Below are 26447 nucleotides of genomic sequence, written 5' to 3' on the forward strand. Positions count from 1 at the left end.
GGCTCGGTGCTGATGAGAAGAAACTGCTCAGATGTTACGGATTGGCAAGGAATATTAAGATACATGCATTTGTACTCAGCAAGACACAGAAAGAAACACTGTGGTTCGCTTGAAAGCTGGTATTGTCAGACTCCCGATGTTAAACGTGTTTCCTTTTTTTAAGCTATATGTTCCCAAGACTAGCCACCTTCTCCCGTGTCTGGACTTGTGTGAACTGCATTCCCCAAGCCAGTGACAGTATCTGTTCCATTCTAATTTCACGAGGACTTGTTTCCGTCTGGTTGTGCGTGTAAAAGGATGCCATTTGATACATTTTTCCATGGCTTTTTAAATTCCTGAAGCTAAAATAGTAACTGTAAAATGAATGATGCTGGAATCCACTTATTAAATGGGCTACCTAAAAGATGTCAACATTACTAGCTCAGTGAATGGAAAAGGATAAAAAGAGCACACGTTTTACTGTTCCATAGTCATGTCAGTGGTTTGTAAAGGTGTGATATCACCTTATCTACAGATGGAAGAATTAAGCTAAAAGGCAGTGACTGGCCTGCAGCTATCAAGTGGGTCAGCAGTACAACTGGAAACAGGGATTTTTCTGAATCTTGCAGCGCTGCGTGGTAGCACTAGCCCTTCAGATGTGAACCTTTTCTAAGGAGGACTGTTCAGTCTAGAAGCTTTCTTCTAACTTAGCTGAAAGGCACTTTATACCAGCTTCCAGTTTCATAATAGTGTTCCTTGGCATTAACCTACCTCTGAATCTATTCCGTGTCTCTAATACAATCACAATTTGGGATCTCTGGCAAGAGGCAATGTAGTTTGGTCTTCAGTTATGCAAAATCTATAAGAATATTTTCAAATGTAAAGCAATTCCATAGATTTTAGAGGTCTGATGTGTCCTGCTGGCAGCTGCTGCAGGTGTTGAGCGTTGCCACTCGCTTTGCAGTTCTTCTCTGCCAGTGGAGGTGAAGAGAAGCCTGTTGCTACGGCTGATGGGGTGAAATTTCACATTAGAAATCAGTCAGGTGCCTTCATGGATTTGAGCCCTGGAGCTTAGCTTTTATTTGTGTGAGAATCTTGTGTAACTTTTTGACGTTTTACTTCAACAGGCTATAATGTTTTTCTTTTGGAGGGGTGGAAAAAAAAAGCTTTAAAAAAGAGTAAGTAGCTATTGGCCTTTCAGGATTTGGAAACCTACTCATACAGCACCTTTTGACGTACAGGGATGCAGGTTTGACTGCAGGCCGCCATGTGCATTTTGGTAGGGGCGTTGCAACTGAGGATGAATGAGCTGTGCTATAAAGGATGAAGTTTTTGAAGGCCTTCACAGACTGCAGAAGAGAGTCCAGGTTGCAGTGGGGAGATTGGGTACAGAGCAGCTGCAGACGACTGGGAAGCATTTGGACCTTAGTTTCAAGGAAGGGCTCTGGGGGGGTGTGGGATTACGGGGAGCGGAGCAGGAAGAGCAACCTTCCAGGCCTTGATATGAATGATTCACTTGTGTTAAGAAATGTCTTGTTGTTGTCGTCCCAACCCAGATATGAGTACCACTGGGCAGATGGGACAAACATAAAGAAACCAATTAAGTGCTCTGCACCAAAGTACATTGATTACCTGATGACTTGGGTCCAGGATCAGCTGGATGATGAAACGCTATTTCCTTCTAAAATAGGTAAAGTAATTAAGTAAAATTGAACAATGTATTTGGATTATAGTTGTACAGGATTATTCAAGTCTTATGGCATTAAAAGGTCTCCTAAATGACTAAAGAGTAGGGCAACTTTAAAAGGTTACATAATACTTACAAAGGCCCTTTTAAGATAAAATTGATGTGGTAGTACATGAACTCTGATCCATGTGTTAATACTCCTAATAAACATCTATCACAATTTTGAATGCAGGAAGTTGTGTTTCTATTTAATAACTGATTGTGTTGATCAAATCTGATGTTTTTTCATTTTGAACAGGGGGTTGTTTCTTGAGAAATAAGGCAGAGGGTCTCAAAATGTTATAACCAGCAATTGGTACAAACTGGCAGCTTTTTGATGCAGGAAAGATGTTTGGTCCTCGTGAGGAACTTCTCCTAGGCTGAATTGCATCTTTGATCTTAAGTTAATGATTTTTTTTCTTTTCAAGTGAAGATGAAAGTTGTATGTTTTTAAGCCATTTCTTTCAGAAAAGCGGGAGGAAAATAATGAACAACCACCGGTTCGGAAACGATAACAAGAAGAAAACCCTGCTTCTAGAGACACGAAGGACTATTTGTTATAAAGCTCCTAATGGTCACTTTTCCAGTACACCACTACTCATAGGCTTACGATCCATTGTGGAAAAACAAAGGGAGATCTCTTAATTGCTTTTATTTTGTGAATAGTTTCTAAAGCATTTGACACATTTTCAGTAAGCTTCTTCAGAGCAACAGGGCCACCTGTCAGAATCAAGTGGCATTAGTTTTTACTTACAGTTAAGCAGATATGCAGAGAAGGCTGGTTAGTTCGGGAAGAAGCGACAAAAAGCTAAATCTTCCCTGCTCAGTAGATGTGAGCATGGTTTCTTGGCGTACGATGGCATTCGTTTTAGTGTTTCAGGGTAGAGTTCAGAGCTGGAGTAGAAGTCTGCTGCTAATAGGAATGATATTAAATAGTTACGGTTAATATTAAAGTTGTGTTCAAAAGACTACATCAGGACTTGATCTTTCTTTGACTGCAGCATATACTTTGTTGAAGACTTTTTTCTTTTAATAGGATGTATTTTTGAAAGGTAGCGATTCAGAAAGAGACTTAAAGGCCACAATGGATAACCAACTAAATATGAACTTCCCATGCGATGCAGCAGCCAATGAAGGAAATGTGATGTAAGCAGGGCAAGCTTAAGTAGCAGTATGAAAATTTTATTGCAAGGGTTTTAAAGCATTGGTGAGATCGTGATTGGCCTACAGCATCCAGCTTGGGCCTCTGGCCTTCAGACAGGACTTCAGCAATTGGTAAGAGTGCAAAAGCTGACTGGGAAAACTGCTACGTGATGAGAAGCTAGGCAGGTTTAATCTTTTTAGATGGTTGATACATTTCTTTTTTTAGTCTGCGGATGTGTCAACTAAAGAGATTATTGCTCCCAGTAGCCGGTTGCTGTTTCCTCACCAATTTTAATAAAACTTGGGCACTGACAAAGATCTGCTGTTGAAACTGATTCTACCTGTCCTGGGTCATTTTCACTGAAATGACTGAAAGGAGCATGTTTCAGAGTACTTACGCAGGCAGTTAAGAAAGCAGTAGCCTCTGGCTGAGGGATGATGATGAGCAGGATGGAAACAGGAGTCTCTTTGCTGGGCACGAGACGGGTGGAGAGAGCCTATTTCTGATTTCACTTTAGCCAAGAGAAGTGTAAAACTCGACGGCTAATGCCAAAGGTGGTTTCAGTTACCTACACAAAGGTGTCTTGGAGTACCCTATCTTGAACACGTGCATGGAGCCATCGGTGAGAATCAGAGCCTGCAGGAGTCTTCCCCTTTTCTGCATTGGCAGTCAGAGGCCAGGCAGGTACTGAGAAGGCATCGATAAGCCCATTAGATAACTCCGGGTATCTGAATCCTTCCAGAAGGGAGGAAGATTCTCGGTCAGAGAAGGCTTTTCAGGGAACTGTACCGAGGCATAATGAGGTTTAGTAGCTGGAGGCTGAAGCTAGGAGGGCTCAGCATAAATATGTAGTCAGATTTGTCTTGGAAGAAGTTCATGAGCCACTGGTCTCCCCTCCGGTCTTTCAATGAGCTTGTCGTCGTGCTTCAGCCTGAGTACATGGCGTGATTCACAGACGGAATTGCTGAGTGAAACAGATCGGCCCCTCTTGTGCAAGAGATAGGGTTGGGTTATAATGGTTTTCAAAATACATGAACATGGCATGGGCGTTTAAAAATAAGCCATCTGTTATCTTATTTCTAGGTGTACCGTTCCCAAAGAATTTCATGTCAGTGGCAAAGACAATTTTGAAGCGTCTCTTCCGAGTTTATGCTCACATTTATCACCAGCACTTTGATCCAGTGATCCAGCTACAGGAAGAGGCACACCTTAACACTTCCTTCAAGCACTTTATATTTTTTGTTCAGGTAAGTGTGGCAGGAGCATTATGGTTACAATTATATTCTGGAAAAAGTCATGTGTCAAAGTAATGCCCCTTCAGTTTATTCGCAGCTGGTGTGTTTGTAGGAGAGTGGACATCTCCAGGACACTAAGATAGTGTCTTACTCCATTTTTATGTATATTGGTTGCTAGAAGCATTCAAAGAACGGAAAAGTTTTCAACGAAGTATTTGTTTGCTACAAAATTGAGTAACGATAAGTGTTCCCTACCAAATAATTCAGTAGAACACTAATTCCCAACAAAAGAATGAGGGAGGACGGCATCTGAAGCTAGACTGAAAAGAGTGCGCTTGCTTCAAAGCTACATTTCCCCCCCTCCCCTTAAAAAAAAAAAGAGCATCTTCTTAAGTTTCCTTCCTTTAAGTGGGGGAAAAAGCTTTAGGCAGTCGAACACTGCTATTCAGCTCACAGCAGACAGGCGGAAAATGCTGTAGTGGCTAAGCCTGGACTCGAAGAGCCTACTACCAAATAACTTCTGTCTAAGTAAGACTTCTCACCTGAGGTGCACATGAAAAACGTTGTATGTATGTCTTTCTCCTCATCCTTGTTACAGGAATTCAACCTTATTGATAGAAGAGAACTTGCACCACTTCAAGAACTGATTGAAAAACTCACCTCTAAGGACAGATAAAAGGAAGAGGATTTCTAGAAGTCACTTGTTTCTTTAAGCAAGCGTGTGGTATTTGTTTTTTGTTCATTTGTTTTTTTAAAAAAAAACAAAACAAAAACCTGTGCTGTTACTAATGACAGCCAAGATCTACTTTCTGTGCTTTTATTAGGGGAAATCTTTTATCTGTTAGTGACACGCGGTAAATAGTGCTTTTTTTTTTTTTGATTGTTGTTATTCTTTGTGGAATTTTAGCAGGTGCTGAGTGTTCATAGAGGAAACATGCTTGGTTGGGGGATTGACTCTGCTGGTGCATGGGTTCTTGTATTGTGTCAGTGGTAGCCCGTTCTCATGAAGTCCCTAAAAGACTTGCTTACATTCTCTAAGTGCCTTGGCAGACTCACTTCTGAGGTGCAAAGCACATACAATACTGAACATTGCTGGAAACAGAAAATATGAACTAACACCCAGGACACTTACTGATACTTGTTTTAGAAAAATATATATATGCTTACACTAAAAAAAGCCATAACTTACTGAAATCGATGATCTCCAGCTTTTAATACAAATACTTGTCTTATTTTTTTAGAGATGAATATAGAATTTTTCAAAACTACATATTTCTTATGAAGAAAAGTGGTGGTGAAGTTCTAGTAGCTAAAGCGAAACGATGAAGGTGGTATCAAAATTACAAAGAACCTGTGCTTAGCAAGTAGTTGCATGTCTGTTGCCATTGGTTTGGGCTTTTCATAGTTGCTTTTATTTTTTTAACCGGGAAGCATCAACTTGGGTCAGTCATTTTTGTTAAGTTTCCTAGCATTTGCCAGATGAATGATTAGTTTGCACAAATATAGTTAGGGAAAATATTCAATATTAAAAAAAATGCACTGGGGTAATACTAAGAAAAATCTGGCTTGAAAAAATAACCAGTGAAATCATGTTTGTAAGTTGTGAATAAAAAGCCTGGCTCTGTGGAGGAGCTCTGGTGGCCAGTGTTTTCTGTGGTAGGAAGTGTATCTTGGAGGGAATATAATTTCACGGACCACTTTGGATTTATGTTAGCATGATGGTGTTCTCTGCGTTTAAAATTGCAGCCCGTCTCGAAGGAACTACAGCAGTTGGGAAAAGTAATAGGAACATACTGGTGAATTTTTAGTGGTTTGTAATTCGGTAAGTGCATCTTCTGTTTCTGAGAAAACCTAATCAAAATGCGGCCTTCCCCCACCTGGGTTAGTGTCTTTGCCTCTCTAGCAATGTGTTTTCTCAAACCAGAAATGAGAATTGCTTGTGAGAAGTTAACCTTTGGGGTGATCCACAGGCGATGACTTGGAAATTTCTGCTGCAGCCGTATCAGTCAGGTTTCCCATTGCAGAAGCCCGTATGACTAGCTGTCTTGTTCATTTATGGATCTTGTCAAAGCCGCTGTATTTTGGATTCAAAGAAATCTTCGAAGTATTAGGTTCTGCAGTGTGCTATCCTGTGGTATCACTAGTTGCCACATACAGTACGCTGGGTGGTTAATGTTGCCAGGCTTTGCTAGACTGTGACTCCACAAAAGCACCATTTTTAGACCTGAATAACACAAAGACCTTAACTGACTGGTGTACGCTAGGCTGAGTCTCGAACCTCTAAAATTTACAGGTGAAGCCAAGGTTAGCTTGCGACAGAAAAGTTGAGCTTACATTTTGTGCGCCTTTGCTTGACTGAAAATGCTGAGTGAAGTGGAAAATACTGTGCAGCAACCTGCAAAATACGTAAGCGGCCATGAGTATAGCCAGCTAATAAACATCTAAGCACAGTAATAAACATACACTCATTTGGGAGACTAGAATCGCTACTTCTGAGTTGAAGTGATGTATGTCAGAAGCGTCTGAAGATTATTTTAAGAAGTATGTTTTCTTCAATGGAGTTAAATCTCCTAATCTGCTTAAACTGCTTCCTGGAGAAGCAATTGAATGTTTTGTTACCTCTTCTGTTTCTTCTTTTTTTTTTTTTTCCTCAACCCGCACCCCCCGAACAGACTTGAGAACAATTGAGAAAACCTAGTGTTGAGCTAGAAACGGGCACTGTGTACTTGTTTCACTGCTGCTTCTTTAGAAATGGAACATGGAGTGTTGCGTAGGGAAGAATGGTCATGCAGTGGTGCTCATGCTGAATTTAGGTTTGGTGACACTAGTGTTGGGTAGAGAGGCTGCTTGCACAACACCTGCAGTTCAGCATTTGGAATTAAGACAGTCCTTGGTTTCATTCGAAGGTTCATGACAGTTAAAGAAAATGTAGAATGTGTTTGGCTCCTTTGCAGATCAATGTCATTGCCCATTATAATCTGCTCAAAGGACGAGTGAAACTTTCAGTTATCCTTACGCTTCGGCTTTTATGTCATACAGAATTACCAAGTTCTCTTAATGTGTGGACGTCAAAGGAAAGGACTTCTATGTTGTGTTTTACTTAACATCATGTGTTGGGATTGGATTGGAGTTTCCACAGTGAGTCAAGGTGACAACGCACAGAGAGCTTTCCCTCAAATGTTTTAACGAACTCCTAGTTACGAACTCCTAGTTTAAAAAAGGTGGAGTAAGGTCTTACCCCTTCTCAGCCAGTAAGGATCTTGACTCTCCCGTGTGCATACACGCATATGGGAAGAAAAGAGGGGAGATACTCAATGTCTGTTACTTCTTCAGGGAGTTGGGGATTGGAAAAACGCGCACAAGGCGTAAGAAAATTAGAGGCAAAAGCAAACAAGAAGCACGAGCACGATTTCCTTTCCTTCTGCAAGTCACCTATGACTGCAGCATTCACCCCAATGCTTTTGTCAGTCCTACTGTTCGTAGGACATATCTGGTCTGGCAAACTTTGGATTTCCCCAGGCAATTCTGCTGGCCAGTGGAAGAGTCGGTCAGTGCTGTAGCACCTTAATGCTGCTGTCTGGAATCGAGTAATGGGCAGGCAAGAAAGAAGGAGCTCCCATGGGCAGAATATCCCATGTGTTGGACTGGGCAAGTACCATCCTGTTGAACAGCTGGAGCAAAAGCGTTCCTTTGGTATGCGCTATCCTTTTTACGTGCTGTATGGTGTGTTTGACAAGGTAGCTGGGAATGCAGTACTTCTGCGGACTGCGTGCATCGTTCGTGATGTCTTTGCAGCTGCGGGATTGTTTTTAGCTGAGTAGCATACCTGACATCTACGTCAGCCTGGTTAAGGAGCAGTAGGGTGGCAGTGCTAGCTTTGGTGCGGAGTTGGAGGCCTCTCTTAGTTCAGGAGTGAATAATGCAGAAGACAATTGTCTTTTCAGAGTTACGGGAGCGGTCAGCATCCACCTGACTACGCAAAAGCAGCTTAACTCCCAAATTTGAACTGCACGATTTTAAACAGACTCCAGTCATGTAGGAAGCTGAATTTAAGAACGTGATCTTACACACGCAGCCTTTTGTGCGTGCTTCTATCTGAGCAGTGTTTAATGACTGAAAACTTCCAGCTACAGAGGCGTGAAGAGCGCTGCAGATGCAGTTTGGTATTAAAAAGCCTGTCAACTTCCCAATGAAAACTGCTTTGCTGAGTTGAGTCAGTGCTGCCCAAGAGGCTGCGTGTGCATGTTCACTGTGCTGATAACGCTTCCGGGAGAGGAGCCTTTCGACCAGTGCTGGAGCTCGTGTTACCACATGCAGCAAGGCACGAGAGGGAGAATGGCAGAAGCCTGCTGCAAGGTGCTAAATAGGCGATACCCTCCGTTAGATTTAAACCTGTCTCATTGTTTTGGTGTCACGTACCAGCAAGAAATTCAAAAGAAGAATATTTAGAAGTGAGGATTTGCTTGGAGAGATACCAGTGCAGTAGTTCTCATTTTTGGCATACTTCTGCTTTGGAACGTTGTTTTTTATTTTGTTGTTGGGGGTTTTTTGGGTTGTTTTTTTTTGTTTGTTTGTTTTGTTTTTTTAAATAGCTAATTCTAGAAATTCAGAGGCATCTGCTGCAGTTCAGCCAATCAGAATTAGAATGTATTATGTAAAAAAACTAGTCTTACGTGGATAGTGTATTTTTTGTATTTAGTATCTGGCAGTAGAAAACACTTTTACAGAACAGTTTCTAGGCATGTAATAAAAGCTTGGAGATCATGATTTGCCTGACAGCTGTATGAACACATTGTTTAATTATACAACACTTGAAAATAACAACATTAAAGATACGTATGCAGTGTTTGGGATTTAGTATCCCTATGCGGTTTATATTTGCAGCTTTGAATTGTTTTTTTGCTTCAAAAAGATGTGGGACCAGAAGCTGATGTGTGTTTACACCCTTGAAGTAAGGGCACATGGAAATGCTCAACAGAAGTTGCCATGTTGTACAAATGGAATCTGGATCGAGTGAATGTGTTTATAAAATAGTGCATTTCTTGGGGGGAAGGGGGAGGACACCCCCTCGCCCCCCAAATAAAACCCAGAGAAACAAACCTTGGACAAACCCCGCGCTGCTGTAGGCCCACGTTGCAGATGGACTCTGTCACGTGTCATGAGCGCTTTGAGGCAAAAACTGTCAGCTTTGTTGTTATTGGGAGCGGAAGGGGTTAAACCAGGCTGGGCTGCCAGTGCTGGCGGAGGCCTTCCAGGGTAATAAGGTCCTTAAATTCTACGGTTTGTGGTGTTTTTCAGCTACCACCGTCTTAGACCATGTCAGTGATTTGGGTGGTAACTGGAGGAGGTCATCTACCTCGAGACGGGATGGGGCAAACTCTGCTAAGTCATCAAGTTCAGCCACCGTTGCCAATGTTGACACTGTTTAGATGGTGTGGATTCATTATGTTCGCAGAAAAACATTTTTAAGTCTTTCAAATTCAAGTCAGGGATACAAGTTAATCATGCAAACAGAAAATTAAAATGCCACGTTCCGCTGTTGCAGGTAGCTGAATGGTAGATGAAGGGAGAAAACAGGTTTCAAGGGGCAGGCGGCCCGTCTGCAAGTATCAAGTTTCTTTTACCGCTTACTATGCAATGTAGAGCTTTGAACTTTTGCTTTCACTTTAAGATATAGAGGAGAACTGTCCTTATTCAGTATTTAGGAACTGAGCACTCTCCCAGTCTCCCTGACACTCACTTAACAGGTAAGGATACCTATTTGCTGCTATGGACTTTACTTACCTTTCATATTGTTCCTTTCTGTTTCTCGCTCCCCCTCCCTTTCTCTTGAATCACCAGACACAATTTTACTATAAACACATCCTTTTTGGATAGTCGTTCTTTTTCTTGCTACCCTCTCCCCCCTGCCTACCTGCCAGCGTGCTGTATTACTGTATATAAACCGCCCCCTTTTAGTTGGACTATTTAAAAAGCTGCAGCACGAACACAGGCTCCTTGCTTTTCTTTCACTAAAAGATTGCCTGTTACACTGAATCTTATTTCTTTCACTGCTGATATCGATTGTCTTTTTTTCCAAACTGCACTACTAAAACCACTAGCAGTTTTATGGATGCCTGTCGTCTTTTCCTGGATATCTTCTCTTGTAAGATGAGACTTAACATTGGTTATTTTAAGTGCTACACCTTGTTATTTTCCTGCTTTTCTTCCAATTTTCTCTTGCCAGGTTAAGATTGCAGTCTAGCTGAATATCAAATTACATTTTTGTTTGAAGAACAATTCCCTGAATTGTTCATAGAGTATTGTATTTTTAGGGGAAATTAATTTTTATAGCCACTAAACTATACTCATTATTTTTGTACGTTTGCAACTTCTGACATTTTTCAGAGACATGTCGCGGAGGGAACACTTATTTTCATGGCTGTTTTACTACTTCGGTATGCTGTGGTTGTGTTGCTTAGTACCTAGAAGCACATACCTCCATGTGCAATGGAAGAGAGAGAAGAATGCAATAAAAGTGAATGAGGTTTCAAAGAAGGGCCATTTTTGAAGGCAAAAAAAAAAGATGTTACGAAAGCAACACTAACCTTTCCTCCTCCTTTAGAATACTAAAATATATGGGAGAAAATGCAGTGTAAAATGCAAAATGCAAGATGAGAACCCTTACTGTAAGCTAACTGTGCCAATATCGCTTCAGTTTGTAGTCACTGATGGATATTTTAGTTTTAAATGAGAACAGCTTTTGATGAAAAAAAAAAAGTTGAATGTCTGAAAATCTGCAACATGTTTATTTGAGAGCTGTAAATAATGTATACATATTGTTGTATGTGATGGGACAAAATATTTAAATTCTAGGTTTTTTTCGATAAGAAACTGAAGGCTGTTTATAAGAGAAAATAAATAGCTATGTTTGACCATGATTGTCTTTATTTCCTTCTTGAATTTGTTTCTAAATTATCTTCTGTTTGTAGATAGATTTTTTTTTTCTGTATATTGTACACATACGAACATTACACATAAAAATTAGATTTTTGTAATTGCCTTGTCTGAATTTGTGAATATTTGTATTGCAGGCAGACACAATAGCAATAAAAGAACCTGATAACCTTTTCATTTCCTTGTTTCATGAATTTACCTCGTACGGATGGAGCTCGGTGCGGGATTGCCGCTAACAAGTTCAGTATCGCATTAAGTGCATCTCGGCGCCCATCCCGGGGTGGTTTGGAAAGCTTTGCCACGAGGAGGGTGTCCCATCACAGCCGGAGCGCTCTGCTGTCTCGGGTCACCATCTTCACACGAAAAAACACAGACTGGGCTTTTGGCGGTGCGCGGCAGCACAGGTGCCTTTTTTTTTCTTTTTCTTTCTCCTGAAAGCGTCCTGTGACCCTGACAGCTGCAGCACTGCAGCTTTCCTACCCTCCCACCCGCATCCGATGCCCTCCGCCTGCTCCGCTCACACCCGTCCCGTGGTAAGCCGTCTCTCGCGTGCGCTTTGTGCCGTCAGGTTCAAAAGGCGGTTAAAAACCGTGCTTTGACGTCCTTCCCCACAAATGGCGGGTTTGGTGCGTGGTGGAGGGACCGGGCAAAAAGAGTCCTGTCGCCGAGGGCATTCGCCGCTGGCAGCCGTCGTACGCAGTGTCGGTCACGACTGCCTGGCTGCCGGCGCCCCTTCCGTGGATTTGAGGATTTTCCCACCTTGAGCTTGGTCCTGCAAGAACCAAAACGGCCCTACGCTGTAACGGTATTTTGGGACACGGGTTGTCAAGGAGGGGTTGGGTGGCAGTTCGGGTGGTTTAGGGTTTTCAGCAGTAACCCTCTAACCCGGCGCCCTTGATCTTTAAATCCAACCTGCGTGTCGCCTTTCAGCTATTTCTGGGAGGTTTTTAACGCAAGCGGGTGCGTGTGAGCACCTGCCCGTGACCTCCCTGTCCTTTGTCCTGCTCTGACACCGCGAGTCGGGGTGCAAGGCAGCTTTGCCGGTGGGCGTGGGGACCCTTCCGCCGGGGCGGCGCCGCGCCGAGACCCGACCAACTCGTGGCAGGGGTGGCGCCCGCCCATCGATGTGCTTCTCCTTCCGCTGCTCTGCCTGGATCCGCTGCGCCGAGCTCGACCGCCCGCCCTGGCGGCTGCCCGCCGAGCGCCCTCCGCGCTCGCTCCCGCGGAAGGCGGAGGGGCTCGCCTTGCCTTTCCTCTCCTTTTTGGCCCCGGCGCCCCCCCGTACGCGGCGCCGCGGGCTGGCCGCCCTGTCGCCGCCGGTGACGTCAGGGGCCGTGCTCGCAAGCCCGCCGCGCGCCAAATTCGAAGGCGGCTGCGGGCTGGGCGCGAGCGCGGCGGTTATTTCCGTTGCGGCCGTTAACGGGCTCGCGCGCAGGCGGCGGCGTCCCCGCTCCTCCGGCCGCGGGCAGAGCGCGCCTCTTGGCCGCCATGGCCACCCCTCCCAAGCGCGGGCGGCTGGAGGGCAGGATCAAGAAGATCGCTGTCGAGGGCAACATCGGTGAGGCGGGCCCGTCACCGCACCGGGGCCAGGCGGCGCAGGGGGGCTGGGGGAGGCGGCCTCCAGCGCGGCTCGGTGGCCTCTGCTGGGGTTAGAGGCGGCAGGGCTCTGCGGCCTCTCCACTCGTGGCCGGACTGTCTCTCCTTTCTGGGGGGGCTCTTCCCGCCATGGCGGCGTGGGCGCTCCACGAGGGTTTTCTTCGCCTTTTCCTTCCGAAGAAGGCTTTTGGTGAGGTTAGGGGACGCAGGTTAGGTAGACGAGTTGCATTGTGCGAACGAGCCAATGAATAACTTCAGAAACTTGACGCTGACGCCGAAGGAAATAATGCTGTAAAAATGATGAGCTTTGGGGCGGTGGGGGAAAAGCTTTCTATGACAGTTTTTAACTTCTTCACCTTCTTAAAGATGCACTGAAGTCCTGGATAAGACTTTGCCCTCACTTTTCCTGATTGGAGTGTAGATCACCTGTGTAAATGCAAATTGTCAGGTGAAACTTGTAATGTTAATTAGTCCTGCTAATTAACAAGAGAAGCCTGTTTAACTGTTTTAAATGAGATGCTCTTTTTTTTTCTTTTTTTTTTTTTTTTTTTTTTTTCTTTTTTTTTGGCGAGAGGCTGTGCTTCAACTTGAGGACAGGAGCTGCCAGGGTGTCAGTTTGTTTACTGATACATACTTGGGTGGTCGATAACCAACTGATTGGCCTCTGTCAGGTTTAAGTATCTCTTTTTAAAATTTCCTGTTTTTTTTTTCAATTGGCGGCAGATTAATGACTTCTGTGCTGTAGGAAGTAACTAGTAATGCATCTTTGTATCTTGATTTGAGAAACCATCGCTTTTGCTTTACGTTTCTTTCATTATTGTTTGCCTTTTTTTTTTCTTTTTCTTCTCCTTCCTAAAACCATTTAGGAAGACTGCAACTTCATGACTGAGACTGGACCACTAAGTATCTTGAAAAGTGTAACACTTGATGTTCCAATTGCAAATGTAACTTGCTGGAATTTAGATAATTGATCTTGAGATTTGAGACTTGTTGTCATTACTGATTTTTGTTAAATTCAGCGTTGCTGTTGTTCAATTAACTGACCATCTGTGGTACATGATGGTCTCTGATTCATGCTTGTCATGAAGTCAAAAGTACGTGGGTGTGGGAAACTCATTTATGGGACTTGAAACTAGAGTTGTATAGTAGTTAAATAATGATACTATTGGTGTTTTTTGACTGCCATTCTTCCTGAATGCTTCTTCTGCAGCTGCAGGGAAATCGACATTTGTGAATATTCTCAAACAAGCCGATGAGGAATGGGAAGTTGTTCCTGAGCCTATAGCTAGGTGGTGCAATGTTCAGCAAAAGTCTGAAGAGGATTGCAAGGTATGGTAAAAGAAACTAAGGTGAAACTTCTAAAATAAAATAAAAAAAAAACCACAACCAAAACCAGTCAAATGTTCTTCTAATTTCAGAAGACCAATATATCTGATAGACTAGGTATTCCAGAAAATACATGTGATAGCAACGTTTTCGCTGATTCTTATCCTAATATTTGAGTTCCTGTTTTCCAGTCTGCTCAGTGTATTATAGAATATATGTTACTCAACATCGGGATATAAATTATAAAAGTGGTAAAAGCCTGTTCAATTTCACGTATAAAAGCGAGGGATGGAAAAAAGTTAGGCAGAAGTTACTTTTAGTAACTGTGAACTAACCAGGTGAGAGCAGAGGGTTGCCCAGGTCTCCTGGAAGATGTCCTCTAAAATGTCTAGGAAATAATAAATGACTGCTAAATTGTTTATAGTGTTGTTTTTTCTGTCAGCTACTTGTCATTCTGTTGGCATTTCAGCTGCTGCCTAGTGGCCAAAGTCATCGCTGTGTAGACAGCTTTTGATGAACTGTAGAAGATTTTTCTTTTTTACATCTGGCAAAAAGTACAATGTATTTTGGTTAACTAAATGTAAGCTTTTCATGGAGGCGTGTTGTTCTAACTTTTCCTCAGCTACGTTTTTTCAGAGTTAGACACCTTTCATTTTTTTTTTTTCTTCCTTCATGATACTAAAGTAAATCCAAATACAAAACCAGACTAAAGTCCTTGTTTTGAAGAACTAAGCTAACGAGCTAGATTAATAGACTTGAACTTCAAGTTAAAGGTTTCTTTAAGTTTACTGTGGTGGGTTGACCCCAGACAGCAGCCAAGGACCCACACAACCCCGCTCACCCCCCAGCAGAGCGGAGAAGGGAATAGGAAAGAAAGAAGGCGAGACAATTTATGGGTTCATATAAAGACAGTTTAAAAGCAAAGGGAAGAGGATAAGAGAGGAGTGATGCGAAGGCAATTGCTTACTTCCTAGAAGCAGAGCAATGCCCAGCCAGTCTCTTGAGCCACAACTACCCTGGAAGACAAACCCCTCCCCTTCTTCTCCCAGTACCTGAGCTGAATTGCCGAGCGTGATGTCATATGGTGTGGAATATTCCTTTGGGCGTTTGGGGTCAGCTGTGCCCCTCCCAGCTTCCTGCCCACCCCAGCCCCCTTGCTGGGGGGCAGAGTGGGAAAGGGAGAAAGCCTTGGTGTTGTGCAAGCGCTGTTCAGCAATAGCCAAAACATTGGTGTTACAAATGCTGTTTTAGCCACAAACGCAAAACACGTCACTGTGTGGGCTGTTATGAAGAAAGTTAACTCCATCCCAGTCAGGTCCAGTAGGCTTAGCATAAAATTTCAAATTCGTTGTATTCATCCCTGAAGTTGGAGTGAGTAATTTGCTCTTTTCTCCTTCTGCTTTGGCTGGTTTGCAGAAATATGACGTTATGTGTGACTCCTAAAATGAGTCAGGAAACACTTAAACACAGGTTCCTAAAGACAAGACTGTACTCGGTGTGTTAAGCTGTTTGTGCATGTGTCTGTTACAGTCTTGTGTGCATTGTCAATAGCTGGTAGTGTTCTCCTTGCTGTTGGCTAATTCACGCAGTAACAGCAGCAGCTGCCCTAAAACAGCACCAGTTGTGTTTATACTAAGAATGTTGTACAGCCTGAACAACTGGCCTTTGCCTATTTTTTCCCCCCTTTCCTTCACTTTTCTGAGAAAAGTTATCAGGATTCAAGATCTTGATTATTGCTGTTATTATATATTTTAATATCAAAAAGTAGACTTTCACTTTTCCATCTTTAATAAAGCTGGTACTTTCATTGTCCCACAGTACCAGGTAAAAAAAAAAAAAAAAGATTTGGAAGTTCATTTTTGTGTGTGATCATAGAAAGAGGTGTGTCTTACTGCTTTTGTAGTTGTTAGTTCTTATGAAAGTTGCAGCTGAAATAGTTCAGATGGCTTAGTACTGTGCTTTTTAATGCATTGTTTTTCAAGGCTATTGGACTCTTTTCCAGAGGATAGTTCTACGTCTTTGATTTCTTACTGGTGAAACTGATAAATAAGGCTCTTCTGACTTGAGAAAGGTCCCTGTAGCTGCATCTTCTCTGCTTGATTACAGAGTAGGGGGGGCATATACTGGATAGTGGAACTAGGCTGTGTCCCCTGTCCCTAGCGGAGTTCTGTCCCGTGCCAGCTGGGACTCTTCCAAGCAGTTCCCAGGCACGCTTTGGGCAGTAGGATAGCCTGGAGACTCTGCCGAAAGCGCACTGCTTGTAGCTGCCTCCTTTTGGAGGCTTAGAAAGTTTAGTGCTGTGGATATTGCTCTTGCGGGCAGCTTGGCCACAGTGTCAGAGCGTGATGCTGGGCATGGTTGGTTTACTAGTGTAGGTATGGTTGCAGGGCATTAGAGATGAGGACGAAACCTGGAATTCCAGAATCTTAATTGCTATCACCTAGGCGTTGACCTCTATCTCTAAATTTTTGAAAATACGTCAATATTTGGATTTGGTGTTAATGTGGCAAAAAGATTCAGACAGAAGCAGTCATCTCTGGTAGGCTGTGTTCTCTAGTAAAACTGAGGCACGCAGCTTTCCGTTTTCATGAGCTTCAGAGGCTGTCTCGAGGTGTTTGATCTTCCTCGCGGACTGAGGCCTGGAGTCTGTTCTGAACCTCCCAGGTAAGATAAGAGCATAATCATATCTTAAGATGCTGCATCAGCAGCTGTTACCATAGGAACTGTAATTAATAGATGGAAAAACAAAGCAAGCTCAACTTTAAACTTTAATCTCACACTTGTCAGAGTAAAAGGAGCATGGATTTTTCTGCCATGCTCTTGACTTTTTGTACTGATAGGATGTTGTTCTTTTATTAAAGCTTGTAAATAGTGATCCAAGTGTTTTGAGACTTGAGCACTTTGACATTGTAGATTGCAGAGAGTTGCTTATTCAGCTCAGTGCCGTGGGAGGAATAACATTACTGGCATTTATGCCTTGTGTCACAAATAGGGTTGAGAGGTAAGTGATGCAATTGTGAACCTGAAGTAAAGGCTGAAGAGCTTTAACATAGTAGAGCAATTCTGTTTTACTGTAATCGTCCACCTTCTGAACTTAAAGGGTCACCGTATTTGTTTAAAACCAGGAGCTGACTTCATCACAGAAGAGTGGCAGAAATGTGCTTCGGATGATGTATGAGAAACCAGAGAGGTGGTCTTTCACTTTCCAGACGTATGCATGTCTCAGCAGGATCCGGGCTCAGCTCAGATCCCTTGATGGCAAACTGAGAGAGGCGGAGAATCCTGTGGTCTTCTTTGAGCGATCTGTCTACAGTGACAGGTATGTTGGACTGAAGTCCTTAAAGCGAAGATCAAAATTGTCCTAACTAAAATGCATAAATAAATAAAAAGCAGAGCATGACTGAGTTTTGTACCTCTTTTCATCATAATTTTGGTACTGGTGAATCACAATAACCTCAATAAGAAGTTTGTTATCTTTGTGTCATTGGTGTTGACAGCAAAGTAACATTACTGGTATGAGGGTTTATAGTTTGTTGTATAACCTTGATTAACTGTGTAGTTTCTCATTGTTTGCGGGTAGGATATTTATGATTTGTGCATGCACGTTTCCCTTCAAAGAAAAGAGGGAAGTAGGCATCGAGAAGAGTCAAAAGCAATTTCTTTCTTTGTCACTTGGTCTTGTTTTCTTTTACGCTTCTTGAAACAGATCTAGCTATTTCATATTGCCGTACCCTGTGTTCCTGGGTTCGGAAGGTGAGATTTGATAACTAAATGCCATCGCATAATCCTTAGGTGTTCACTGTGTTCTAATACGTTGTAAATAAATGACCACAGTATACAAAACGGTGGTGGTTTGTAGGTTATTCCTGAACAGATACCTGAGCTGCGAATGTTAATGCTTTTTGTGGACACTGCTATGGGCAACTGCAATGGACATAGTTACAGGATGAGGGTACCAGCTGCTTATTTCCGGTCCAAGCGTACATCTAAGAAGTGACAGAATCACTATGCTCAGCTTCTTTTCTAGGTAATGTGCAGTACTTCAGGCAAACAAAGCGTTAATTTTTGTTTACATAACTATTTTGTGTTCACAGATATATCTTTGCAGCTAATTTATATGAGTCTGATTGCATGAATGAAACTGAATGGACTATTTACCAAGACTGGCACGATTGGATGAATACGCAGTTTGGTCACAGCCTAGCGCTGGATGGGATCATTTATCTCAGAGCCACTCCTGAGGTGAGGAATAAAAATTTATGACCGCACAGAGAATAAGAATACACGTTCTTTGCCTTGTCGGTAAAATTTGATCTTTGTCTATGCTTCCATAGTATTTTTTTCCTAAAAAAATGTAGGGTTTAACTATGATTCCAGACCTTTTTTATGATAAAAGAAGAATATGCTTGCAGTCAACTCGAGTAAGGTCACAATTGTGTGTCATTGTGTATCACTGTATCTTTGGTTTCGGGATTGCTTTGAACGTCTCAGGCAAGGAAACGGTTGAGAAATTCTCTTTGAAATATAATCTTCTCAAAATCTTGAGCTACCCTTATCTTTCACTGTAAGAGTCCTAATGATGAGAGTTCAGTTCAGATTGTAGTATTCCTGTGAAGATATAATACTTGAGTTATGACTAATACAGTCTGGAAATACTTAAAAAAAGAATGTTCTTTCAAATCTAGCCTGTGTATTTTTAAATAAAATGTGATGATAATGATTTTCTAGTTAAAAAAACAGAATATATGACAAAAGCAATCCAGAAAATAGCACTGGAACTAAAAAAAAAAAAAAAGGAAAGTACTAAATAGCTATAGGAACATTGCTGTGATAGATACAACAATTTATATTTAATGTCACAGCTGATTCGGGGGAGCGTGTGTGCTCCCTTTCACGTGGAGCAATGGAGCTAAGCCAGATGAATGCACCTACTGTATGTGAGGCTTCATGGCAATGTTTTGATCTTTGGGCATCTAATATTTTTTAAAAGGAGAGCACAACATAATGAATATACCTTTTGAGTGTGAAACTTACATGAACAGGAGCAAAACATAACAGTTGAGAAGAGCTGTAATTGCAGTAACTAACCTAGAGGTCACTTCCATACTTCCTCACTTCCAACTTTGATACTTTCAACTTTGTTGTTGGTGTAAACAACTGGGTAATGTAACGTGCTAGAGTTTCTCTGAGGGCTTTTTTAGTAGGCTCGCTATTGAGGGCTTTTTTTTTTCCTCTTTAAGTCAAGAATGTGTATTTAAATTACAAAGTACAACAGTTATAAACAGTTTTGATTGGCTTGTTACTGAGGCTTTGGATGTGTTCAGGACAGGAACAAATGATTTACTACTTGTGAAAACTGGGTTCCTAAGAGCCAGAGATATACGAGTCTTTGAAATGCCTGTCTATGATGTGAAATGGATATTTCTGTGCTCTTTTCATGCAATGCACTGGTACCCCTTCTTTTAATAAAGAGCATATTTGAGAACTTTCCTTGTAGTGGAGAAATAATGTGATACATTTCCTTGGGTCTTTCTTGGATTTTGTGTGTAGTCTGTGGGCTCCATCAGCTGAACATGGCATAATGTTTCTATGCCTGTAAGATAGTTAGCAAGTTGAATATTCATGTTTGGCAAAGACTATTGAAGGGTCGGCAACAAAAAATTCAGCAAGCTAGACTTCCATTGTAGGTCTGCAAAAACAACCAATCTTTTTTTTTTTTGAAATATCTTTTGCCTTTAGAAATGCTTAAATAGAATTTACTTGCGTGGAAGAGATGAAGAGCAAGAAATTCCCATTGAATATTTGGAGAAGCTTCACTACAAACACGAAAGTTGGCTTCAGCATAGGACATTGCGGTAGGGTTTGTTTCTTGTTTCTTAAAGATGGATAGATCTTTGTAAGGATGTTCCATAATGTTTTTTCCACCAGTGAAACTTCAGTTTTTCCTATGATACGTAAAGTTAAACTCCGGGAATATTTCTATCTATACTTCCTTAGTAATATTGGCTTTACAGCATGTGTATTACTGCTAGGACATGCAATGTGCCTTGACTTCTCTTCACGTAGAGCTCTGACTAGCAGAGGATTCAGCTGTACTAATTTTAATAGAGACTTGAATTTAACGTTAGGTGCTGGGGGAACAGAATGTTCAAGAATCAATAATATATCCTAGAAGGCACACTGTAAATTCAAGCTGCTTTATATTCATAATTCATAGCTGTAATTTATATATGCAGTTCTTTCCTGGGATTGTTAACAATGAAAACGCTGACAGAGACTTGAATGATGTATGCTTTTTTTCAGCTACTAATATTTTCTTTGTTCCTATCCCAATACAGAACAGATTTTGAGTATCTACAGGAAATACCTATTTTAACATTAGATGTTAATGAAGACTTCAAAGGCAAAAAGGACAGATATGATCACATGACTGAAAAGGTAAAATTTCATAAGCAGAACTAACTGATGATTTAGGTTTATTGCCAGCATGTCAAAATGAATTCAGGATACTTATTGCATCTCTACGTATAGCGTTCTTTAAAGTCAGACTAGACTTAGAACCTGAGTTTCTTCATGCTATTTCCTACATTAATTTTGCATTAAAAAAAAAAAAAAAAGGGAAAAAAAAGAAAGGGAAGGAAATATTCCAGGCTTGTTTGAGAAAACTTTCACTAGTAGCATTGTTTGCAAATGTAATTTCTAATTTAAATAACTCTCAACTGTTTAAAAGAACTTTTATTTCCTACGTCCTGCTTCTAACATTGTGCAGGTATGATGAGGCAGCTGTTGAGGGAGAGAGAAAGAAGGCTCCATAGGTCCGAATTGGATGTCTGGGGTAAAATCTTCCTTGTATGAGGTGTGAAAGTGTCTAACTTAGAGTGCTAGTCAATAAAAGAATTTCGTTTCCAGGTACTGTGAAAATACAGTACAAAACCATTACAACGGAAAATTGAAGGATGAGTTTACTGAACCTGCAGCTGAATTTTGATCCAAAGCAGTGAGCCGATGGCAAACTATTTTAGGTTTTGCAGATATTTCTAGCTAAATGAAAGAGTATGGTCTATCCTCTCGTCTGGTTAGTGTGTTGCAGCAAAGGGCACTACAGCTAATGCAAATAGGGATCCTTTGCTCTAAAGATTTACTTCACTGTATAATCATCCTTCTAAAATATTTAAGTCATGGAGTTACATTCAGATAATAAACAGCCTTCTAGTCTGCTGCAATACTGCTTATTTTTAGTCTCGTTTATTAATTTGGCACTATTATTAAAGTTTTTCCCTTCAATTGTGTTTATTAAAGTGTTATTCAAAATCCTGCTCAAAAGCAGTGGTCTGAAACTTCAGGGAGTGCTTTTCAAATGTAGCTTTTTGTTTTGTTTAGGAAGTAATGCCAAATATATATCAGAAGTATTTTTTAAGTTTTATTTGAAGGCATGGAAAAAAATGTCTATTTCATACAAAAAGAATTCAAGTTGAGAGTTGTATTTGCATTAAGAAGACCTAATCCTTAGCACAAAAAGGTGTAATATATTAAAAGGTGTAATATATATTTTAAAGCTAGGCCAAACTACCAACATTTTAACTGCTCAGGTGTCTGGGATTTGAATCACGGTGAGATTCAGCTGAGGACAACTTGCCTTTTATTTGAGTAGTTGCAATGAGTTACAGACCCTAGCAATGGTATGTGCACATTTTTCTGCTCTTTGGAAATAGATTGTTTACTTCATGAGAAAAGCAGCTTTGTCCTTTGATCTCAGTTTATCCACTGAGAAGTAGAACTGTTCACCTGATTAAAACCAGCCTTCATCGTATTTGCTCTTTTAAAGCTTGTTCAGTGATGGAATGTCTGGACATCGCAGCTGTGGAGTGAACATGCTTCCCATCTGCACCAAGAGATAAGGCCAAGCTCAGGCACCTAAATGGGGATTTCAGAGGAGTTTGCTCCTGTGTGGCTGTCAGGTTATCTGGGAACCGCCCAAGTCCTGTGTTGGCCTTATTTTTTGGCATTTCCTAAGTGGAGTCCCAGAACTGCTACACTCTTTATGAGGCTGGGTGCTTTGGCCCTTAGTGTACGCTTATGTCCAGTGGGGCCCCAAACTCTGTGTGTTTCCTTCTCACCTCTGTTGCGATGCTCGCTTTCAGAGACCAGTCCTGAAACTATGCCTAGCGTGTAAATCGTGATAAGGTTCATCCTGCAGTATTACTGTTGCTACTTTCCAGCTTGGAGGGCGGCTTTCTCGTGATACCTTTCAAATTAGAGTATTAGCACAGTTATGTGTTCCCTTCTCTATGCGAAGGGATTGGACCTTTTTTCCACCCCCCACCTCCTTGAGCCCTGAACTAGGAAGGGAAGGGTCACAGTTGGAGAATGCGATCCAAGATCTGTTTCCATTTCACATCAAGAATTTGGAGAAAAGCTTTACAGATGCGCTCTGTGTATGAGAGCCTCTGCCAAAAGAATAACACCGTGTTCTCCAGTGAATTGTCGATTCCTTTCTGTGCAGTAGTCTAGCTTGAGTGGACAGAGAGGAAAATGCTCCAGTTTAGACTATATCACAGTATAGGTGCTAGGATGCTCTTGAAATTGAGAGATGGGAGTTTTGTGCCTAGAGCCTGTATTCCTTGGGTCTTGTATCTGCTGGGTGGTTGTATTTCAAAAAAGGTGGCCTAGCCCTTGCTGCCACCTCCTCCTCCCCCTACGCTTTAAAGGGAGGGACTAATTACTCTTTTACTTTTGGGGAGGGGGTGTGGAGGGGGCACAACAAAAAGGCACGTATACCTGTGGCAAGAAGCGCCTTCTCAGCACGTTGTCTCCCTGCAACCTTTGATTTAAGGTGTTGCCTAAAGTGACCACGCTCACAAGCATAATGCTAGCCCGCTGCTTGGCGTGCTGACTGTTTTGGATCCAGTTCTCATGCAATTGCATGGATTATTTGAGGTGCTGTACTGGGTCTTGGTGCTCTGTGTAGCATCGTGGACCTCCGGCTCGGGGTTCTAGATAGCATTCTATGGACCAGAACCTCACTATTAATTTTTAGGTAGCTGTAGCCATTTGAGCCACTCCTGAAATACTGGAAATAGAGTTCCACTGAAATATTTATGGCATTGTTCTACAGTATCGGATTTTTTTCAAGTACTATGGTTTTGCTAGGTACTGTTTTATTATTTATTTGCCAACCTCAAATTGCAAGGAACATACTCATTTGATGAATTGGGTTGTTCATTGACATTAAATATGAACGGTGTTCTGGTAGTGGGTGTGGCTTAGTGTTTTCCAAATGACGGATCTTTTGAGGTGATCATTATCTTCCTCATGTTAAGGTTAGACCTGCTTTTAAGATAATTCATTTGCGATGTAGGGCTGTAGTTTAGAACCAGGGAAGGAATGAGCGTCATTCCAACGCGTCTCTCTCTGTACCTGCTAAATTACAGGTACAATGGCTGAAAAAGTTCTCGATGGACAAGAAATGGCATAGCTGAGCTTAACATTATTTTACCCAGTTCCTGTTTCTGTGAGTAGTACTAAAGCATAAAGCAATGGAGAGGTAAACGTAGTGCTGTGTGTTTCTGTTGATAAATACTTCGTTTGATTGACAATATTTGTTTCTTTTTGCAGGTCAAAGAATTTTTGAGCACGTTATAATCCTCTTTGAAGCACAGGCAGAGTCAAACTGTTCCAAACATCTGTGCGATCAAAGTCTGAAGTACAGCTTCTGCTTTTATAGAAGGCCTCTGGAGAGGCAGGACTCAATTCTGTTGATTTAATTGTGAGCAACAAACAAACTTTGTGAATAGGGAAATTATTAAATATATCAGCAGGTCTGTTCAGTATTATATTAAGTGACACACACAAATTCTGAAGATAGTAGAATTCTGAGAGTTCCCAAATATTGCGCCTGTTTCTAATAGGACCAATAAGTTCTTCTGGAGTATTTTATTGTATTTTTTAATTTGTGCCCAGTAGCTATTTAATTTTCAAGAAGGTGGTGGTTTCATAGATCTCTTGAGCATTTTTTTAGTGGAATTGATTTGTAATGGATGTCTCATTGTTCTGAGGAAGAAAAAAGTAAAAACCATTTTTTGCTGGTGAGGGAATTTTAATATAACCTGGAGTTTTATATTGTAAGGTATAAAAAAATGTTGTCTGACGATTTTGATAGATGAAGTTCTTCACAGAATACACTGAATTAAAACATCCAAATATGGCTGAAATTCTGTAGATAACAAATGAATTCTTATATCTGTTTTCATTGTGCACTGCCAACTAGGATATTATGAGGCTTTACATTCTCTAGCATGTTTGGGGTGTTTTTTTTTTTTCCCAAACTTTTTTTAAGCTCTTAATAAAACAAACCTGGTTTTGGTTGTTGGTAACTCCTCTTTCCCTGTAGAGGAGTATGTTTGCTTGCTGGTACTGTAAAAGGAAGAAGAAAATTTTGCAAATGGCCTCCATCTGTAAATGACGTGTTTCTAAACATGTCCTTAATCACGTTTTGGATGTCAGAGGTGGCTTCCTGCTTTTGTTCCAGCTCCTTTATTTGTTAACTGGGCCTTCTGGGTGCTTATACAAGATACTGCAATATTTGAAGTAGGCTGTCCTTGTAGTAAGAAGGGGAGACCTTTGTGGAGTAGCTGCTGTTCTAGTGCATTTTGTTTTATTAACTGAGCCACTTCTGTTTCAGGTGCAGAAAATATAAACTACACAGGGTACACATCTCAAGTACTGTGTTTTATGAGCTGCTTTGTTCCGCTTCAAACTTTTGTGAATGATTGCACAGTTGGCTTTTGAATGCAAAATTTTATTGTAAAGCGTTTTATTGTCTCCTATGGTGCCTGTTTTACCTGCTAATTTGAGATGAAATTTCCTCCTTTGTGGTTGGAATTGTGCTGGCGTTCTCTAACCGTTGACTGAAAAATAAAAGTGGTTGGAAAGATTTTTTCAATGCTTGATAGTGTTGGCTCCCTTGTCTCATAAAAGAAATAATGTGCTAGATTGCTGGTACGTAATACTGGTACAATGGATGAATTGAAGATTACGTGTTCTCAGTGTATTTGGTGTACAAGTTCTCTAAGATTTCTGAAACAGTGTGACTGGCTTCAGATGGTTTTCATGTACTGGAAATGATTTTACAATGGATAGAGACACAGGATTATATAAAATGTATCATATGTGTAACTCCCTGATCAGTAGAAGTGTTTAGTACAATATTTATGTTACAGTGGAATGTAGCAATAGTATGGTAGAAAATCTTGTTTTGGACTTCAAGGTTGCCTAGTAAAAGAAAAAATTTTAAGGTCTTTGCTCCCAAAATCAAGTGAGGAGGAATGGATGAAGGTTCAGTTCAGATTTAATTGAAACACATAGTAGAAGCCTTTTAAAACATTCTTGGCAACAGTCTGAACAGTAACAACTTATTTTGACTAACAGTGCAATTATTCCTACAGTTTCAGCTGTCAAAATTGTGGATTTAATTACAGGAATTGGAATGACAGTGCTCATTGCAAGGAGTAAACAAGTCTGAGTTCTAATAAAGACTTCTTTTTAAACCCATCACAGAGCACACAGAAATTTTGTGGCAGGTTATCTGCATCCCATTGCAGAAAGCTTTACAAAATCTCTGACTGCCAAGTTTGGGTTTGAAGGAGCAAAGTCATGACCAGTTATTAGAATGCTTTTAATTGCTGTGGAGAAAAAACAACAACAAAACCAAAACACACCCCCCACCCGCCCCCAAGCTTCTCAGGGCTTTGGAACTAGCTGGGCTGCACATGAAGCTGCAGTTATTTGTATGTAGGACAGACGCAGCACAAACAGAAGCGGAGACGTCCTTAGACTGTTCTGCCTGTGCGTCAGCTTAAACCTCACGGCTCTAACAGTACCTCAGACTTCCAAATTTGTCAGTATTCTTTTCTTTGCTTAACTCTATTCCCAGGCTACCACAAAACAGGATTGTTGTGTTGGTTTTTTACCTATTAGAGATATGGAAGGTTTCTGAACTGATACCTAGTCTTTGGCGATGATGTTTTTTCAGTCTTTGAGTGCTGTGTCCCTTTCCCTTCCTTTGGGTAAGAGATGCTTTGATGGAACTGGCTAGAAATGCTTGCTTGTTTTAATCAAGTGTCATCGTGATCGGGAAACAAAATCGGTATGAGGTTTTTGTTAAGTTTTTTCCAGTTAGGCTACCGATTCAAATATTGATTGGTAGTTTTTGAATTGCTCTGCAAGTACACGTGTAAGCAATGGACATAATATTGCCTCATTTTATTTTCAGTCCTTGTTGTTGTTTTCTGTGTAGTGGATTTTGAGTTCTCTTAATGTAAATGGGATATTTATATTAAGAACAGCAACCAGTTTTGTATGTAGAACTTAATTTTCTATGATTTTGTGCCAGTTACCTATTTCTACTGTTATCTGTTTACTTAAGCAGATGTCATAATAATGGAATTGTATATAAAATGTGATTAGTATTGAGATTATTCTCTTCTTTTTCCAATATTAAAGACTC

The 26447-nt window shown here is 41.2% G+C and overlaps 3 protein-coding genes across 3 annotated transcripts in view; all 3 read left to right on the forward strand.

Moving 5' to 3' along the window:
* The window catches only part of MOB1B (MOB kinase activator 1B), a 44368-nt gene extending 33171 nt beyond the window's left edge, over positions 1–11197 (forward strand). Inside the window, exons 4-6 of the mRNA XM_075150409.1 lie at positions 1536–1669; positions 3933–4096; positions 4683–11197. Coding sequence (XP_075006510.1) covers positions 1536–1669; positions 3933–4096; positions 4683–4760 — 376 coding nt within the window. The 3' untranslated portion in view covers positions 4761–11197. The remainder of the gene's footprint in view (positions 1–1535; positions 1670–3932; positions 4097–4682) is intronic.
* A 92-nt stretch (positions 11198–11289) lies between these two features.
* On the forward strand, positions 11290–24993 carry DCK (deoxycytidine kinase). Its single transcript, XM_075150408.1, has 7 exons — positions 11290–12578; positions 13827–13945; positions 17068–17261; positions 18037–18184; positions 19682–19797; positions 20281–20380; positions 23558–24993. The coding sequence occupies exons 1-7, from the start codon at positions 12509–12511 to the stop codon at positions 23582–23584; spliced, it is 774 nt and encodes a 257-aa protein (XP_075006509.1). The 5' UTR covers positions 11290–12508; the 3' UTR covers positions 23585–24993.
* Positions 20290–26447, forward strand: part of SLC4A4 (solute carrier family 4 member 4) — a 240622-nt gene continuing 234464 nt past the window's right edge. Inside the window, exon 1 of the mRNA XM_075150407.1 lies at positions 20290–20380. The gene's annotated coding sequence lies outside the window, so the exon portion shown is untranslated. The remainder of the gene's footprint in view (positions 20381–26447) is intronic.

This window comes from Calonectris borealis, chromosome 4 (genome assembly GCF_964195595.1).
Source record: "Calonectris borealis chromosome 4, bCalBor7.hap1.2, whole genome shotgun sequence".
NCBI lineage: Eukaryota > Metazoa > Chordata > Aves > Procellariiformes > Procellariidae > Calonectris > Calonectris borealis.